Source organism: Schistocerca piceifrons, chromosome 3 (assembly GCF_021461385.2).
Source record: "Schistocerca piceifrons isolate TAMUIC-IGC-003096 chromosome 3, iqSchPice1.1, whole genome shotgun sequence".
Lineage (NCBI taxonomy): Eukaryota > Metazoa > Arthropoda > Insecta > Orthoptera > Acrididae > Schistocerca > Schistocerca piceifrons.
Genome location: NC_060140.1, coordinates 37,571,724 through 37,591,319, shown reverse-complemented (window position 1 = coordinate 37,591,319; position 19,596 = coordinate 37,571,724). Strand labels below are relative to the sequence as shown.

Here is a 19,596-nt window from a genome sequence, read left to right as displayed (position 1 = left end):
ACATCCACACAACTTCATCATCATCATCATCATCATCATCATCAACACCCACTGCTGGACAACCCATCTTCCATTTAGTTGCCTAACTGCATATGTTCCCCAACATTCACTTTCATTATAATCAATCCATTTGTTTGTTTTCCTGCGTCTCCTAGTAATTTCCAACTTGTATCTCTTCATTAATCACAGGGTAAATCTTAGTTTTTTTACTGTTTTTGAGATTCAAAGTCAATGTCACACACATACCGTAAACATCCTCTGACAAATCAAAAGCTCAGTTTTGAAATCCTCAATTTAGTTTAATACATGTACTACACAGCAATTTTATTCCTTTCGTTTCTTTCTTTCACTGTGTATCCAGTCAGTGTCTGAAACTGTTCTACACATAAAAACTCAACTGTTATTGTTTTCTATTTGACATTTTGGTTATCAATGCTACTATACGGGGAAATGCCATTGTTTAATTTTGTTTCCAAACATCTCAAAAAGTATTGGTGTCCGGAGATACTGGTCATGTGCGTATGAGCTGTTGTGTGAATATGTCAGAGCTATACTTCTGAAAAATGACCTTGTCCGAAAGATTCAAAATGTTTCTAGTATTTTTTTCATTGTGCCTGTCTGAAACTCAGGTCTTCCTCCGGTAGATGAGCATCAACCTGTCCTTTCCACAATACTGTTACTTTTTTTTTATTTTTTGAGTTGTAACTGTAGCTTTAGTGCTACATAAGCAAAAGTTACTAGAATGATTTCTTTGCTCCTGTCATATCACTGTAATAGGAAATATAAAAGGATCTTTTTTATGATTTTTCGAGATTTTAACATCATATGGAACCACTACTTACCCTGCTGACAAAGTTTATTTCTAAGTGTGAGAAGTATACTTTCTTTGGGAAATTTATAAAGCAGTTCTTACGTATCTTAATAACAGACCCATCACACTTGCAAGAAAAACTTTCAGGACAGTTTTGACAACACCACCCAACCACTGTTTTAAATAAATGCAATGCAATGTAAGAAAGTGAGATTACATTGTTACAAAATGAACAGCTATCAATAAAGAATAGCCAACTAACTTTCAACTGTAGTTACATTATATACTAACCAATGTAGTCACTGTCACCAAAATTTCGATTATTAAATGAAATAGTGTATGAAGTATTACCGTGTTGATTGTGAAAAAATGTCAGCTGGTACAGGTCTTTTATAACCATATTAGTATGCAGCACACTAGAAACCACAAGAAAAAAAAACACTTAAAAGAATTCTTTCATTGTTGGCCAGATAATGTACTAGCAAACCTGGTAATGCTTTGCAAGTGCCAAGTATGAATGGTAACCGAATATACATCCTAAACTCCTTCACCACCTTCTCTCTACCCATCTCCTTCTCCCTCTCTTTGTCCCCCACTGCCGCCGCCTCCTCCTCCTCCTCCTCCACCACTATCTCCTCCTCCTCCTCCGGCCCTCTCTCTGTGCATCACTGCTTCCCTCTCTGTATGTCCATCCCCTACCCCTCCCTTTGTCCTATTGCCCCTCTTCTGACAATGAGTCACATTTACTGTTATTGGAAACTAAACCCTGACTGGGAACTGAAGTTGCTTAAAATGAAGGTGAATCAGTAGGTATCACTGCTATAAGGATACAACAGATACCTCTCGAACTGCTGGATAGAAACTTCAGTGACGGTATTACACATAGTTTCAATCTGTGGATGGGTATAATGTCTGACACAACGGACACCATTTATTTATTTATTTATTTATTTATTTATTTATACAGAAGCCATAAATATCAACATTTTGAGGGTGGTACCAACATCATCCGCAATTAGGCATGGAAATAATTCGATGGAAAAAGTAAAAAATACACGCCAGACAGGGAATCAAGCCCCGGGTTCCCACTTCATGCTTTGACTATCCGAGCACACTTACTGGTCAATCCAAAGTCTCAACTTTCACACGCTAGCATCCTTGTCCATTTACTTCATTTGCTTGAAGTAAATGGAAAAGGACACTACTTCATAGTCATTGATTAGCTGACAATTTGGATCAGCTGGAACACATGCTATGATAACAACATGGTTAAAGTGACCACTTGTGTAAAGTGGGAAATCCAGGTTCTACTCATGGTCTAACACAAATTTTCGAGTTTTTGCCACTGAATTACCTTAAAGCACAATTACGGATGTCGCAACCTTGAAATATTAATTATAAAGTTTTGGGTGATTTAATTTATGAAGTACTATTCTAATCATAAGCCAATGGTGGTAAATACAACAGTTTTGTTTTCTGTAAAGCATACAGCAAAGAAGAAAACAAAACATCACACTGTTGTGTACACAATTTTCATCTGAAAATATGTGCAAGGAGATAGAATATACATGGGAGAAACATGTTGTCTAATGGCTTGCATACCCTCCTATCATAGTTAAAATTCGATCCCGAGAAAGCAATTGAAACTGTACACTGTCATTTAAAACAACATATAGCCGTTGTTCATCTAAATGTTTACTAGAGATATGAAAATCTGAATTTTTTGAGGTTTTCACTAACAACATGTCCCCTTTATATATTACACATATAGTATAATATGCATTAAAATATATAGCCTATGTCAATCCAAGTGCTCATTAGAGCATTGTGTAAAAATGTGAAGCAAAGTGCCCAGAGACAGTGGGCGAGAGCGCGCGCGCGTGTGTGTGTGTGTGTGTGTGTGTGTGTGTGTGTGTACTGCTGATAAAGGTCTTAATGGCCGAAAGCTTTAATTGTGTGAATCTTTTTGTTCTGCCTGTCACGACTCAGCATCTCCGCTATATGGTGAGTAGCAACTTTCCTTGTCTGGTATTGTCTCAAAGAAGAAGCCGATTTAAAGTACCGCTCAGATATTTTGCCTTCATTTAAAGAATGCATCAAGGAACAATAAGATATCATAATTTCCAAAAACTGGTTTAATGAACTAATGCCACAGGACCAGAAAAATGTAGGACACAGTGTATGATCATGGTATTACAAGAAAACCGAGGAGCCGCCAGCACCAGCCACAGGGGGTCAAAATTCTGAAGATGGCTTTAACATAAGCTGAAACCTGTAAATAAACAAATATTATTGCAATTTTGACTGTTGGTTTTAACCTAAATATATAGGAAAGTCTCTTAAAAAATGTCTTTTGTTTTTCGAAGTGGGAAGAATTGGTAAGGAGTATTCTTTTTCCTTCCATTAAGTTGTTATTCCAGCTGGCAAATGCTGCAAGACTTGGCTGAGAGAAAACAACTTATATCAGTGTGAACCTTTGCACAACTACAGCTAGAGAGACTTCCTGCAAGTGACTTCCCTTACTTCTGCACCTTCACGATATCATCAAACATCTCACTTGGATCCAACTTGGGTGTGTTAACATCAGTCCACATACGTCTCAGTCAGTGAAACATCTGTACATTTTTTTTCCATTTGACTTTAAGGAAATCACCAAGTATTTGGGAGGAAGGCAATTCAAATCCATATCTGGCTATCCAGATTCACGTTTTTCACAGTTTCCCTAAATTGTTTCTTTTGCAATTGGTGGAGTAATACACGGAAAAAATAACAAAATAGTTCAGCACAGTCTGTCAGGTTGCAGCATTCCAGGCAGCTTAATGTGAAACAGTCTCTTTGTTGTGCCTGTATGCTACTCAACATGTCATCACATATCCCTGGTTTAGTTAGCTTCTGTTACGACAGTGTATGTATACTAACCTCCTTAGCTGTGTGCTTCCCTTCTGCTACTAATGTTTTGACTTAGACGTGTTTATCTGTTTTAGGTCTGAAGTACACGTTTACCGGTTTTGGGTCTGAAGTACAGGACCAAGTCAAAAGAAGTGTCAGACACAGTGCTTTTCTGCAATTTGAACACTTCGTGCACTTCATATAAGGAAATTTTTCAACCAACACTCAGGTGCAAATAACTTTACGACTTACGTTTCTGTGAACCTATTGGCAGCGCTTAAATGTTATCGATCTTCCCTGCTTCCATTTGTATTTCGTGAGGCTGCTCAGGTGTAACTCAAATGATTCCTCAGTTTCCATCATCTCACTCTGTCCTTACGTCTGGACTGAAGTTGGTACAGTGCTTAACAATATACCATCTCTGGCCTCCATCTAATACATTCCTCTTCATTTTTGTCTTCCCCTATACTCATTACATGTGGGTCATTCTCACCCTGGAACTGAATGACTTGCCCTTCCTATGTAACCCTCCCCAGCCTATCCTTTTCTCCTTCCTAATGAAGGAACCAGTATCTTTATCCACATCTACTTCACATACATAGTCCACAAGCCACAATACAGTGCACGGTGGAGGGTAGCTTTTACCGCTGCTGGTCATTCCCCTTCCTGCTCCAATCATAAATGAAGTGAAGAGAAAATGACAATCTGTAAACCTATTTATATGAGCTTTAATTTCTCTTGCCTTTTATTGCAGTCCTTAAGCAAAATGTATGTTGGAAGCAGTAGAACCATTTTGGCATCAGTCTCAAAAGCTGATTCCCTTAATTTTCTCAGCATTGTTTCAAGAAAAGAATGTCGTTTTCCCTCCAGGGATTCCCATTTAAGTTCACAAAGCATTTCCATAGCACTCGTGTGTTGATCAAACCTACTGGTCCATATCTAGCAAAATGCTCACGAATTGCTTCAAGTCATCCTTTAATCTCATCCACTGAGAATCACAAACACTCAAACAGCACACAAGAATGGCTCGCACAGGTGTTCCGTACACTGTCTTCGGCATAGATGAGCTAAATTTTTCTGTCATTCTCTCAAACAACCCAAGTTGACCAGTCGTCTTCCCTACAGGAAATCTTATGTGCTTGTTCTATTTCGTAAAGCTTTGCACTGTTAACACTAGAGATTTTGGTGGTGGTGGTGGTTAGTGTTTAACGTCCCGTCGACAACGAGGTCATTAGAGACGGAGCGCAAGCTCGGGTTAGGGGAGGATTGGGAAGGAAATCGGCCGTGCCCTTTCAAAGGAACCATCCCGGCATTTGCCTGAAACGATTTAGGGAAATCACGGAAAACCTAAATCTGGATGGCCGGAGACGGGATTGAACCGTCGTCCTCCCGAATGCGAGTCCAGTGACTAGAGATTTTATCAAAAGAAACTGTGTCAAGCAGCACATCATCAATAAGCTACGCATACGTTATAGGATTGCTGCTCATCATATCCATCAGATTGTTATCATTTATATAACAAGAATGGTCCTATTGAACTTCCCTGGGGCACTAATTAGAATATCCTTGTCCCTGATGAACTCTCATCTTCCACGCTTTATAACTTACGGAATATTCAAGCCACAAATATCGGAGAACCTATTTCGTAACGTTGGACCTCTGTTAGTAGTCTGCACTGGGGCACTGTGTCACATGCTTTCCAGATGTACAGAAATGTGGTATCTGCCTAGTGCTCTTCATGAATGATTCACAGGATATTGTGCATGAAAAGGAAAAATAGAGTTTCATATTAGTAATACTTCCTAAATCCATGCTGATTTCTGGACCAAAGCTTTTTCCTCTTCAAGGAAACTTAAAGTTAGAATATGGTCAAGAATTCTGTAGTACACCAACACTGAGAATACTGGTCTGTAATTTTGCCAGTTCATTCACTTACCTCTATTATATATATGGGAGTCACCTACACGTTTTTCCAGTCACTCGATAACTTTGTGCTGGGTGAGAGGTACGTTAGGGATCAATGTCAAAGAGCATTCTCTGTAACTCTCAACTAGGATTCCATCCAGACTTGGCAACAAATTTGTTTTCAACTCTTTCAATTGATTCTCAATGCCAAGGATGCCTGCTTCTATGCCCTCCACATCCGAGCGTGTGTGTGCAACTTTCAAACAATGGTCTGTCTGTATGATCTTACTGTGTGAAAGATTTTATCCTTTCTTTTTCTTTTCTTTTTTTTAATGCGGAATTTGAAGCTTCAGCTTTCCTTTTGCTGTCTCCTGTTGCAGCACCAGATCGTTTGCCAAAGACTGAACAGAATCCTTCAACCCGCCTAGCTGCTTTACGTAGGACCAGAATTTTCTCGAGTTCTCAGCAAGGGATTTCACTAATCTAATCTTGGAAGTTGTTGTATGCTTTGTGCATCAATCCTTTTGTAGCCAAATGAATTTCTATGAACATTTTCCTGGTGTTATTGCTACATTCTTTAGAGAACCAGAAGTGCGACAATCTCTGTTTCCTCAGTGTTTTCTGAATTTTGTTATTAAACCACAATGGGTCTTTCCTATCCACAATCCATTTAGTTGGACGGTTGGATTGAGACAGGAGCAAAGAGACCAAACCATGAGATCATCAGTCCCTTGCTCCCAATAAAACAATGCCACAAGTGGGAGAATAAAACAAACGAGACTGACAACTCAAAACAAAATTAAAGGAAAAATCACAAGAGTGATGAAGGGCAAGAAACATGTAAATGGACAAAAGGGCAGAAGAAAACCACAGAAACGCAAGAAACGGGATGAAGAGATTAAAACAACAAAGCAGATTACCATGGCTGGCTGACTATGAGAATAAAAAAGGAGAAGCCAGCCACTCTACAAGGCATTAAAACTTCCACCCTAGAAGCACTAGGGTGGAGGACACAGAGGGACAAAGGACATGCACTAAAACTTAGATCAAATGATAAAACCCATCCTAACAAATAAAACATAAAACTAAATCGGCCGATGAGGCGTTGTCAGATAAAATTAGCGACGAGGAGTCCGGTAACCCAAGATTTCGTTGCTGAGCAGTCAAAGTGGGACAGTGCATGAGAAAATGGACCACTGTCAACCAGGAGCCGCACTGACACTCAGGCCGGTCTTCACGGCACAGGAGGTAACCGTGCCTGCAAGAGACCCGCATGGAAGACTTACACAAATTCATAGTTTGTTGTGTGTAGTGTTATGCCATTCCGTCTCCCAAAGCTGAAAAACCCTACAGCGTAAGTCAGAACGCAGGTCAGATTCATAGATGCCCATCTCCAGAAGCAGTTTCCGTGTAGCCTGTCGGCATGTTCATTGCCTGGGATCCCGACGTGTCCTAGGGTCCACACAAACACCACTGAACGATGGGACCAGTCCAGGGCATAGATGGACTCCTGGATGGACACCACCAAAGGATGGTGAGGGTAGCACTGGTCAATAGCTTGTAGGCTGCTCAAGGAGTCAGTACACAGAAGAAAACGATTCACTGGGGCATGAACGGAAATACTGAAGAGCATGAGAGATGGCCACCAGCTCTGCAGTGAATACACTGCAACTATCAGGCAAGGAATGCTGTTTAAAATGGCCTCTGTGGACGTAGGTGAAGCCAATATGACCATCAGCCATCAAGCCGTCGGTATAAACCACTTCACAGCCCCGGAACACGTCAAGAATTGAGAGGAAGTGACAGCGGAGAGCTGCAGGAGTAACTGAGTCCTTAGCGTCATACGAAAGGTCCAGATGAATCTGTGGCCGAGGTGTACATCATGGAGGTGTCTGTGGACGGACCTGGATGGGAGGTGGTGAAGGAAAGGATTCCAGTTCAGACAGAAGGGATCGCACGCAAACTGCAATAGTTAGCCCTGACCTAGGCCGCTGATGTGGGAGGTGAACTGCCACGGGTGGAAAAAGGAGACGGTAATTCAGATGTTCAGAAGAACTACGAATGTGTGCATGATAACTGGGGAGCAGTTGTGCATGTCGGATCTGCAATTGAGGAACTCTGGCCTCCACCAGCACACTGGTCACTAGACTCATTTGAAAAGCTCCCGTCGCTAGGCCACAGTGGTGCACTCGGTCGAGTACACACAACACTGAGGGTGCTGCCGAACCACAAATCAGACTCCCATAGTCAAGGCATGATTGAACAAGGGCATTGTAGAGCTGCAGCAGAGTAGGGCGATCTACACCTCAGTTGGTGTTGCTCAGGCAGTGGAGGGCATTGAAGTGATGCCAGCACTTCTGCTTAAGCTGATGAAGGTGAGGTAGCAAAGTCATTGGTCATCGAAAACCAGTCCTAAGATTCGATATGTCTCCACTACAGGAAGTGGATCATCATGAAGGTAAAGTTATGATTCCGGATGAACGGTACGACGCCAACAGAAGTGCATGACACACAACTTAGAGGCCAAAAACTGGAAGCCACGGTCGAGAGCCCATGACTGCGCGTTGAGGATGGCTCCCTGTAGGCGACACTCAGCTACACTAGTGCTGGTGGAGTAGGACGAAATGCTGAAGTTATCTGCATACAGAGAGGGTGAGACGGATGGCCCTACAGCTGCTGCTAGACTGTTAATGGTCACTAAAAGTAGTGATACACTCAATACAGAGCCCTGTGGGACACCATTCTCCTGGACATAGGGGAACTATGGGAGACACCAATTTGGACACAGAAAGTATGGAGCGACAGGAAATTCTGGATTAAAGTCAGGAGCGGGCCTCGGAGACCCCACCTGTATAATGTGGCAAGGTATGATGTCCACAGGTGGTGTCGTATGCTTTGCGTAGATCAAAAAATACGGCAACAAGGGGTTGGCATCTGGAAAAGGCTGTTCGAATGGAAGACTCAAAGGACACCAGATTAACAGTGGTAGAGCGCCCCTGGCAGAAGCTCCCCTGACATGGAACCAGTAGGCCATGTGACTCCAGGACCCAAACCAACCACTGACACGCCATATGTTCCAGTAGCTTACAAATGACATTGGTGAGGATGATGGGCAAATTGCTATCCACATCAAGCAGGTTTTTGTCTGGTTTGAGCACTGGAACGACGGTGATCTCCCACCACTGCGATGGAATGACGCCATCACACCAGATACGGTTGAAGATAATGAGGAGATGGCGCTTGTTGTCAGACGAGAGATGTTTGATTATCTGACTGTGGATCCGATCAGGCCCAGGAGCTGTGTTGGGGCAGTGTGCAAGTGCACTGAAGAGCTCCCACTCCGTGAATGGGGCGTTATAGGGTTCACTGTGGCGTGTAGTGAACGAGAGGCCTTTCCTTTCCATCCACCGTTTGATTTTCCGCAATCTTTTTTTTTATGACCTTTTCCATTATCTTAAGGCATTGTGATAACAATGTGATTCTTCAGTAGTTCATGAATTTCTTTCTACTACATTTCTTGAACAAAGGTATTATAATTCCTTTTTTCCATATCACCCCCAGCACCCAGGGTCACCACTGTATTCCATGGATTCCTGTGGCTTTAATCATGTCTGCTGTCAGCTCATCTACTCCAACTGCCCTCCCACTTTTCATCTGTTTCAGGGAATTCTCAGTTTCAAATTAAGAGACTGGATCCTGCTCTTCCTCTAATTCAATGACTTCAGTGTCACTGTCTTGTGCACCTTCCCCATTCAGTAAGATTTCAAAATAATTCATCATCTCTTCTCTGATACCAACCATGTCCCTGATAATATCCCCATCCTCTGTATCAATTGCCTTTATGTCTTCTCTATCAGATCTTTTACTTGTCAATAACCCTTTGCTATCCTGTTCTAGTTTCTGGGTGAATATTTCCCAACTCTTCTACTTTTCTTCTTACACAATTAACTTTGCTTGGAGTTTCTTTTGTCGGTATTCCTACTTCAGTGTTGTCACCTTGTGTTCATCTTTTGGTGTCAGGCCCTGGTTACAATTTCTTTTTTCAAACTCCATGTTTTCCTTTGCCATATTACATTTTTTAATTGCATCTTTTACTCTATCATTCCACCAAATGGTTTCTTTGTCTTTCACTTTACCCTTTGTTTTGCCGCATATCTGCACGGCACTGTTAACTATTGATGTTTTAAAAAGGTTCCACTCTTCCTCTACTCTACCCCTTTCAGTTTTTGGCAATTTTTGTGCCACTAGATTTTGGAAACTTTTATATTTTCTTCTTCTTTCAACTTCCACTCCTTAATTTTTGGCTTTCTTTATACAGCACTCAAACTTTTCATCTTATAATTTGGATCAGCTACTAGTAACCTGTGGTCGCTATCCAAGTGCTCACTTGGTATGCCTTTAGCATCCCTTACTTTTCCTTCAATTAATTTGTCCATTAATATATAGTCTATACCTGTCTTAGATTTGCCATCCCAGCCACATCTAGTAATCTTATGGGTAGATTCCGTATGCAAAGATTTAGAATTTCTTCACCCTCAACATTGCATCTTCCGTGTCCAAAATGGCCCCATCACCTCCTCATATCCATTTCTATCCATGCCAATCTGAGTTTCAGATCCTCAATTATCATAATGTTATCTTCTCTTACTTGGTCTTCCAGTTCTTCAAGGAATTTTGTTCTCCTCCCCCCACTCTCACTGCACCCTTGCTGAGGTGCGTACACTTTGAGTATAGTAAAACTATTCTTTCCCAAGTTCACTCTTGCGCTAATTATCCTTTCACTTACAAAGCTCACATCTGTAACTGGGTCAATGTCTTTGTGAAACACAAACCCCACTCCATTTTTTGCCTATTTATTGTGACCCTGCCAGTATAATTTGTACCCACCTCTCAGCAATTTAGAGTTTTTCCCTTCCACTTGGTCTCACTCAATCCAAGGATATGAATCTTTCTCCTCTCCATCATGTCTACAATCTCTTCAGTCTTTCCTGTCAAGGTTATTACATTTCATGTTCTCACTCTCAACTTCTTTTTGTTGGGTTCTAATTTTCTGTTCTTGTTCCTTGGTTTTTCTTCAGGCTGTGAACAGCTGTTATTTGTTCCAAGGGAACAAGAAGTTATTGTTGTTGTTGTTATTGTTGTTGTTGTGGTCTTCAGTCCTGAGACTGGTTTGATGCAGCTCTCCATGCTACTCTATCCTGTGCAAGCTTCTTCATCTCCCAGTACCTACTGCAACCTACATCCTTCTGAATCTGCTTAGTGTATTGATGTCTTGGTCTCCCTCTACGATTTTTACCCTCCATGCTGCCCTCCAATGCTAAATTTGTGATCCCTTGATGCCTCAGAACATGTCCTACCAACCGATCCCTTCTTATAGTTAAGTTGTGCCACAAACTTCTCTTCTCCCCAATCCTATTCAATACCTCCTCATTAGTTACGTGATCTACCCACCTTATCTTCAGCATTCTTCTGTAGCACCACATTTCGAAAGCTTCTATTCTATTCTTGTCCAAACTGGTTATCGTCCATGTTTCACTTCCATACATGGCTACACTCCATACAAATACTTTCAGAAACGACTTCCTGACACTTAAACCTACACTCGATGTTAACAAATTTCTCTTCTTCAGAAACGATTTCCTTGCCATTGCCAGTCTACATTTTATATCCTCTTTACATCGACCATCATCAGTTATTTTACTCCCTAAATAGCAAAACTCCTTTACTATTTTAAGTGTCTCATTTCCTAATCTAATTCCCTCAGCATCACCCGATTTAATTTGACTACATTCCATTATCCTAGTTTTGCTTTTGTTGATGTTCATCTTATATCCTCCTTTCAAGACACTGTCCATTCTGTTCAACTGCTCTTCCAAGTCCTTTGCTGTCTCTGACAGAATTACAATGTCATCGGCGAACCTCAAAGTTTTTACTTCTTCTCCATGAATTTTAATACCTACTCCGAATTTTTCTTTTGTTTCCTTTACTGCTTGCTCAATATACAGATTGAATAGCATCAGGGACAGGCTACAACCATGTCTAACTCCTTTCCCAACCACTGCTTCCCTTTCATGCCCCTCGACTCTTATAACTGCCATCTGGTTTCTATACAAATTGTAAATAGCCTTTTGCTCCCTGTATTTTACCCCTGCCACCTTCAGAATTTGAAAGAGAATATTCCAGTTAACGTTGTCAAAAGCTTTCTTTAAGTCTACAAATGCTAGAAACGTATGTTTGCCTTTTTTTAATCTTTCTTCTAAGATAAGTCGTAAGGTTAGTATTGCCTCACGTGTTCCAACATTTCTACGGAATCCAAACTGATCTTCCCCGAGGTCGGCTTCTACCAGTTTTTCCATTCGTCTGTAAAGAATTCGCATTAGTATTTTGCAGCTGTGACTTATTACACTGATAGTTTGGTAATTTTCACATCTGTCAACACCTGCTTTCTTTGGGATTGGAATTATTATATTCTTCTTGAAGTCTGTGGGTATTTCGCCTGTCTCATACATCTTGCTCACCAGATGGTAGAGTTTTGTCATGACTGGCTCTCCCAAGGCCATCAGTAGTTCTAATGGAATGTTGTCTACTCCCGGGGCCTTGTTTCGACTCAGGTCTTTCAGTGCTCTGTCAAACTCTTCACGCAGTATCTTATCTCCCATTTCATCTACATCCTCTTCCATTTCCATAATACTGTCCTCAAGTACATTGCCCTTGTATAGACCCTCTCTATACTCCTTCCACCTTTCTGCTTTCCCTTCTTTGCTTAGAACTGGGTTTCCATCTGAGCTCTTGATATTCATACAAGTGGTTCTCTTCTCTCCAAAGGTCTCTTTAATTTTCCTGTAGGCAGTATCTATCTTACCCCTAGTGAGACAAGCCTCTACATCCTTACATTTGTCCTCTAGCCATCCCTGCTTAGCCATTTTGCACTTCCTGTCGATCTCATTTTTGAGACGTTTGTATTCCTTTTTGCCTGCTTCATTTACTGCATTTTTATATTTTCTCCTTTCATCAATTAAATTCAATATTTCTTCTGTTACCCAAAGATTTCTATTAGCCCTCGTCTTTATACCTACTTGATCCTCTGCTGCCTTCACTACTTCATCCCTCAGAGCTACCCATTCTTCTTCTACTGTATTTCTTTCCCCCCTTCCTGTCAATTGTTCCCTTATGCTCTCCCTGTAACTCTCTACAACCTCTGGTTCTTTCAGTTAATCCAGGTCCCATCTCCTAAAATTCCCACCTTTTTGCAGTTTCTTCAGTTTCAATCTGCAGTTCATAACCAATAGATTGTGGTCAGAATCCACATCTGCCCCTGGAACAGTCTTACAATTTAAAACCTGGTTCCTAAATCTCTGTCTTACCATTATATAATCTATCTGATACCTTTTAGTATCTCCAGGATTCTTCCAGGTATACAACCTTCTTCCATGATTCTTGAACCAAGTGTTAGCTATGATTACGTTATGCTCTATGCAAAATTCTACAAGGCAGCTTCCTCTTTCATTTCTTCCCCCCAATCCATATTCACCTACTATGTTTCCTTGTCTCCCTTTTCCTACTGATGAATTCCAGTCACCCATGATTATTAAATTTTCGTCTCCCTTCACTACCTGAATAATTTCTTTTATCTCGTCATACATTTCATCAATTTCTTCATCATCTGCAGAGCTAGTTGGCATATAAACTTGTACTACTGTAGTAGGCATGGGCTTTGTGTCTATCTTGGCCACAATAATGCGTTCACTATGCTGTTTGTAGCAGCTAACCGCACTCCTATTTTTTTAGTCATTATTAAACCTACTCCAGCATTACCCCTATTTGATTTTGTATTTATAACCCTGTAATCACCTGACCAAAAGTCTTGTTCCTCCTGCCAGCGAACTTCACTAATTCCCACTATATCTAACTTTAACCTATCCGTTTCCCTTTTTAAATTTTCTAACCTACCTGCCCGATTAAGGGGGTCTTCCATTCCACGCTCCGATCCGTAGAATGCCAGTTTTCTTTCTCCTGATAACGACGTCCTCTTGAGTAGTCCCCGCCCGGAGATCCGAATGGGGGACTACCATATTTTACCTCTGGAATATTTTACCCAAGAGGACGCCATCATCATTTAATCATACAGTAAAGCTGCATGCCCTCGGGAAAAATTACGGCTGTAGTTTCCCCTTGCTTTCAGCCGTTTGCAGTACCAGCACAGCAAGGCCGTTTTGGTTAATGTTACAAGGCTAGATCAGTCAATTATCTAGACTGTTGCCCCTGCAACTACTGAAAAGGCTGCTGCCCCTCTTCAGGGACCACATGTTTGTCTGGCCTCACAACAGATACCCCTCCGTTGTGGTTGTACCTACGGTACGGCCATCTGTATTGCTGAGGCACGCAAGCCTCCCCACCAACGGCAAGGTCCATGGTTCATGGGAGAAGTTATTAGGTATTTTTAATCCGAGGTTTGTTCTTTGATTGAACGCAACAACAACTTTTTCTTGTCTTTAAACAACATATATCCCTAGTAACAGCAATAACATGAGTAGTGTAAAACAGAGACAGAACACCAATATAATTCAAAAAAATAATAATTATTACAAAAAATTAAAAACATAAAATAAAACTAAAACTAACTTTAGGCAAAAACATAATTAGAAACCAACCTATATGAAAAAATAATAATAAACAACTGAATTTCACACATCACTTATTTATAATTTATAATATTTACAATTTATACTATGTAAACATGTAACATCGCTGACCCACTGTTCCAACTGTTAGAAAAGTAGCATATCAGGTAACATCTGAAATACATCTCCACTCTATAGCTGAGAGAAAGTAATAATTCCAAAACAGACAGGATATGACAGCAACGATGTTACGTGTCAGGTAAAACACCTAATGATATATTAATTTTCAGCTCATTGTTACAACCATTATATTAAGACCATCGCTTATCTATGTATTTACAGGCACCTGATGATGGCAACTTGCCGAAATGGGCTCATTGTGAACGAGATAAAATATAAACAACTTAAATATAGCAGTGAAGCTAGCTATTATTCGTAAATAATTATGTTCTGTTATTAGCTCTAGAAGCCTGACTGTTTCTTTGATGTATTCATCTGGGAGTGTACTGTGTCTCTTAAGATTCTGTCCTATAACGTTTATTGTTTCAGTTATTGGTATATTGGAATACATATCCTCTACATCTAATTATAGGAGCGTGGCTGTGTCTGGAACTTTTATCTTTTATGTACTGAATCAATTGGTGTTTCTTATAGTCCCTGTCTTCTTGTAATTTGTAGTTTTCTGATAAGATGGATCTTGCAAGTGCGTAAGTGGGAGCGTTTCTATACTTCACAATAGCTCAGACAGGGAGACCTTTCTTGTGTAGCCTCGGTTGGCATCGGATGGAAGGTGCACTGAGATTTGTTTGGATCAGTTTTCCTTTTTCATTGTTTTCTACTGTATGTTCAATGTCTTTCAGAGTGTTTCTCAGATTTATTTGGAATCTGTTTGTTGGATCCAATTTTAATTTTATAATTTTATTTTTTGTGATGAACTCTTCTGTCTTACTGATGTATTACTCTTTGTCCACGAGAATAACTGTGTTTCCTTTATCTGCCTTTGTGATGATAATGATGTTTTCCTTTAGTTTCTTTCTAAGTTTTGTCAGTGTTATAGAATCTGTATTGTTTCAGTTTCTTCTGTTTTCTTTCATCTCTGTTATTATGTTTTTGATGTCATTACTGACTAGCTCTCTCATCAGACTAATGTTTAACTCATTTATTTCATTTCTGTTTTCCTGTGTGAGAATGCTTTCTGATTCAACAATGAGGTGTTCTATGTAATTTTCATCTAGGCATGTGCTGACATTGTGTTTCAGACCTTTTCGGGTAGTTTCATTTTTTCTGTATGCAAATTAGTCCCAGTGAGGTTGACCAGTATTGGATAGAACTGGTGCTTTTTGTTATACTGGGTGTCATGTGTGGCTGTGCTGGGTGTGTGTTTAGCTTTTAAATTTGCAATCTTTCTTTTGTGATTTTTTTCATTTTTCTGTCACTGCATATGTATGATTTTTAATCTCGCTAACAAGATGGGAGAAAACAGCGGTATTATTCAGAACACTCATAAGATTAAGATGTGCTTTATACAGGGTGATTCAAAAAGAATACCACAACTTTAGGAATTTAAAACTCTGCAACGACAAAAGGAAGAGCTAAGCACTATCTGTCGGCGAATTAAGGGAGCTATAAAGTTTCATTTAGTTGTACATTTGTTCGCTTGAGGCGCTGTTGACTAGGCGTCAGCGTCAGTTGATGCTAAGATGGCGACCGCTCAACAGAAAGCTTTTTGTGTTATTGAGTACGGCAGAAGTGAATCGACGACCGTTGTTCAGCGTGCATTTCGAACGAAGTATGGTGTTAAACCTCCTGATAGGTGGTGTATTAAACATTGGTATAAACAGTTTACAGAGAATGGGTGTTTGTGCAAAGGGAAAAGTTCTGGACGGCCAAGAATGAGTAATGAAAATGTAGCACGAATCCAGCAAGCATTTGTTCGCAGCCTCGCAGAGCTAGCAGAGAGCTGCAAATTCCACAATCAACTGTATGGAGAGTCCTACAAAAAAGGTTAGTTATGAAACCTTATCATCTGAAATTGGTTCAAGCACTGTCTGCAGCTGATAAGATTAAAAGAATCGATTTCTGTGATTTTATCCTTGCTCAAATGGAAATAGATGAATCTTTTGTTTCAAAGATTGTGTTTAGTGATGAAGCAACTTTCCACACTAACGGGAAAGTCAACCGTCACAATGTCTGTATATGGGGCACTGAGAATCCGCAGGAAAAACTCAGTATGAACGTGACTCGCCTAAGGTGAACGTTTTCTGTGCCATTTCAGCCAATAAAGTTTTTGGTCCCTTTTTCTTCGAAGGTGCTACTGTAACTGGACTACAGTATCTGGAGATGTTAGAGAATTGGCTGTTCCCTTAGCTCGAACAAGAAGCACAACAATTCATATTTCAGCAGGATGGAGCGCCACCACATTGGCACTTATCTGTCCGTAACTACCTTAACGTCAACTACCCGAGGCGATGGATCGGCCGCCAGGCAGCCCGTGACAGAGCACTTCATCACTGGCCTCCAAGAAGCCCTGATCTTACCCCCTGCGATTTTTTTTTATGGGGGTATGTTAAGGATATGGTGTTTCGGCCACCTCTCCCAGCCACCATTGATGATTTGAAACGAGAAATAACAGCAGCTATCCAAACTGTTACACCTTATATGCTACAGAGAGTGTGGAACGAGTTGGAGTATCGGGTTGATACTGCTCGTGTGTCTGGAGGGGGCCATATTGAACATCTCTGAACTTGTTTTTGAGTGAAAAAAAAACCTTTTTAAATACTCTTTGTAATGATGTATAACAGAAGGTTATATTAGGTTTCTTTCATTAAATACACATTTTTAAAGTTGTGGTATTCTTTTTGAATCACCCTGTATAGTTCCCAATTTAGGATTTGCTTTTTGGAATAAAAAGACTGGATTTCATTGTGTAGCCAAATTTTTTGAGTTATTTGTTTTGTTTTTTGTGCACTGGCAGAATTGTTTTTAACCTGTACATTAATATATTTAGGTATAATATTATTTGATCTGCAAGTATTGTTAAACTTTATATGTTGGGTAGTTTTATAAAGATTGAGATGTATTAAGTTTTAAGAAGATTGCACAACTGTGTTCATTACAAAAGGCTCAACTTGTGGCAGACAGGAGACTGGTTCTTCCATCATGACAACACACCTGCACACAGTCATCTCTGCTAGACAGTTTTTGCTTAAAAATGTTATGGTTCCGCTGCCACATACACCTTAATTGCCCGACCTGGCTCTGTGAGACTGTTTCTTATTTCCATGCATAAAATGGGGCATGAAAGACACTGATTTGGCAACACTGAAGAAGTCAAGAAAAAAATGAAGGAGGACCAGTTAGCCATTTCTGAAGATGAATACAAGAAATGTCTTGAACAGTGGAAGCACCGGTGGGACAAATGTATTAGTTGTAATGGTAAATATTTTTAAGGGGATAAGGTTGTTTTGTAAACAATTAGAAAATATATTAACTTAAAAAGGGGTTCCCCCCCCCCCACCCCCTCGTACATAGCTGGAGACCATAATGCATGCCAAACCTCTATGCTAACACCATTATCGAGCAGCTGTTGTTGGGGTTGACGAAGATTACAAACAACCCGTCAGTTGGTATCTTAAAAGTGCATCGACCATCACTGACTGCAGGAAACTTTACAAGGCATACAAGTTTCTATTTTGGGGGCATATAATGCCTAAAAATGAACAGGGTTACTGTAATTTGTCAATACCAAATGGTGTGGTTTAATTCTCTCAAGGTAAAAGCTCTCAAGACAATAAATTATTAGACGATAAAAACTAGATAATGAGAAGGAAATCAAGTTACTCAAAAAATAAACTTACGCTTTCTTCTGTCAGGCAACTTAGGCATAGGAAGGTTTCCATGTGGTGATGTATTTGCCAAACCCAAAACATCTGGTGGATCCATTGGATTACGCAAGTAGACTTCATCAATAGCTGCGGGGCTGCCCCAGGATTCTCCACATGGTGCACCGTGACCTACAGACAAGATGTATGTGTGTGTGGTATGTGCATCACTCCTACCTAATGTAACAGTACTTTCCTACATGTCATTTCAGAAGAAAAGGAATAACCCAAGTACACTGTTTCTCATTCTAAGAATGACATAAAAAATAACTTAAATGTACTAACCACATTTCACGACAAAGATTACACATGTTCCAGGGGCAGAAGCCGAAATGCGCTCTCTCTCTCTCTCTCTCTCTCTCTCTCTCTCTCTCTCTCTCTCTCTCTCTCTCTCCCCCCCCCCCTCCATATTGTCTACTCATACCTTTCCCTAAGGCCAGTAAATTGTATCATCCTTTTCACTTTTATCTGGGAATGAGCAATGAATGTATCTACAAAGACAAAAAAAAAATTGGATTTTAAAGTTTTCACTTTAGGGTGACAATACAGACCGTTCAGTGTAAAATATTGTGACCAGAGGCAGAAGATGCATTCTGTGACTTCCACAGCAGAGCATAGGGTAGAGAGCAGTTGCTATGTTACCCAACAGAGAGCAATGCAGCTGCAAAATATAATAAATACAGATTGCTTCCCAAGAATTCCAATGAGCAATCAAAAGTGAACTCCTTGAATGAATGGCACAAACAAAAGCAACATATGAGCGAGACAAATGGTGTTCTTCTATGTTGACCTCCTCCTCTCTCATACCTCCATGCACACGACTGTCCATATTAAACTTACCAACTACCAACAGTACCTGCATTTCAACAGCTGCCATCCCTTCCACACCAAAAAGTCCCACCCACACAGTCTGGCCACCCAAGGATGGTGTGTGTGTAGTGATGAGACCTCTTTGCTTAGTATGTTGAAGGACTTTGAAAGGTATTCACAGGCAGGCAGTATCACCCAGACCCAGCCCACGAATAGATTTCCCGTGCTATATCCTTACACATACACGATCCTACCCTCACCCCAAGAACTAGTTTCAAAGGAGGCTGTAAACGCTCCTTAAAACTCACATTAAAAAAGGCGTCAATTCAGGCAATTAAATACTTATCACTGTCATTGCAATCAATAACATGTACCCTTGTTGTTGTTGTGGTCTTCAGTACTGAGACTGGTTTGATACAGCTCTCCATGCTACTCTATCCTGTGCAAGCTTCTTCATCTCCCAGTACTTACTGCAACCTACATCCTTCTGAATCTGCTTAGTGTATTCATCTACGTATTTTACCCTCCACGCTGCCCTCCAACGCTAAATTTGTGATCCCTTGATGCCTCAGAACATGGCCTACCAACCGGTTCCTTCTTCTGGTCAAGTTGTGCCACAAACTCCTCTTCTCCCCAATTCTCCTCAATATCTCCTCAGTAGTTATGTGATCAACCCATC

At 40.5% G+C, this 19,596-nt stretch overlaps 1 protein-coding gene across 2 annotated transcripts in view; it reads right to left on the bottom strand.

Moving 5' to 3' along the window:
- Positions 1–19,596, bottom strand: part of LOC124788228 (activated Cdc42 kinase Ack) — a 499,253-nt gene that overhangs the window by 178,124 nt on the left and 301,533 nt on the right. For both annotated transcript variants that reach the window (XM_047255411.1, XM_047255410.1), the window contains exon 10: positions 18,084–18,239. In XM_047255411.1, coding sequence (XP_047111367.1) covers positions 18,084–18,239 — 156 coding nt within the window. The remainder of the gene's footprint in view (positions 1–18,083; positions 18,240–19,596) is intronic.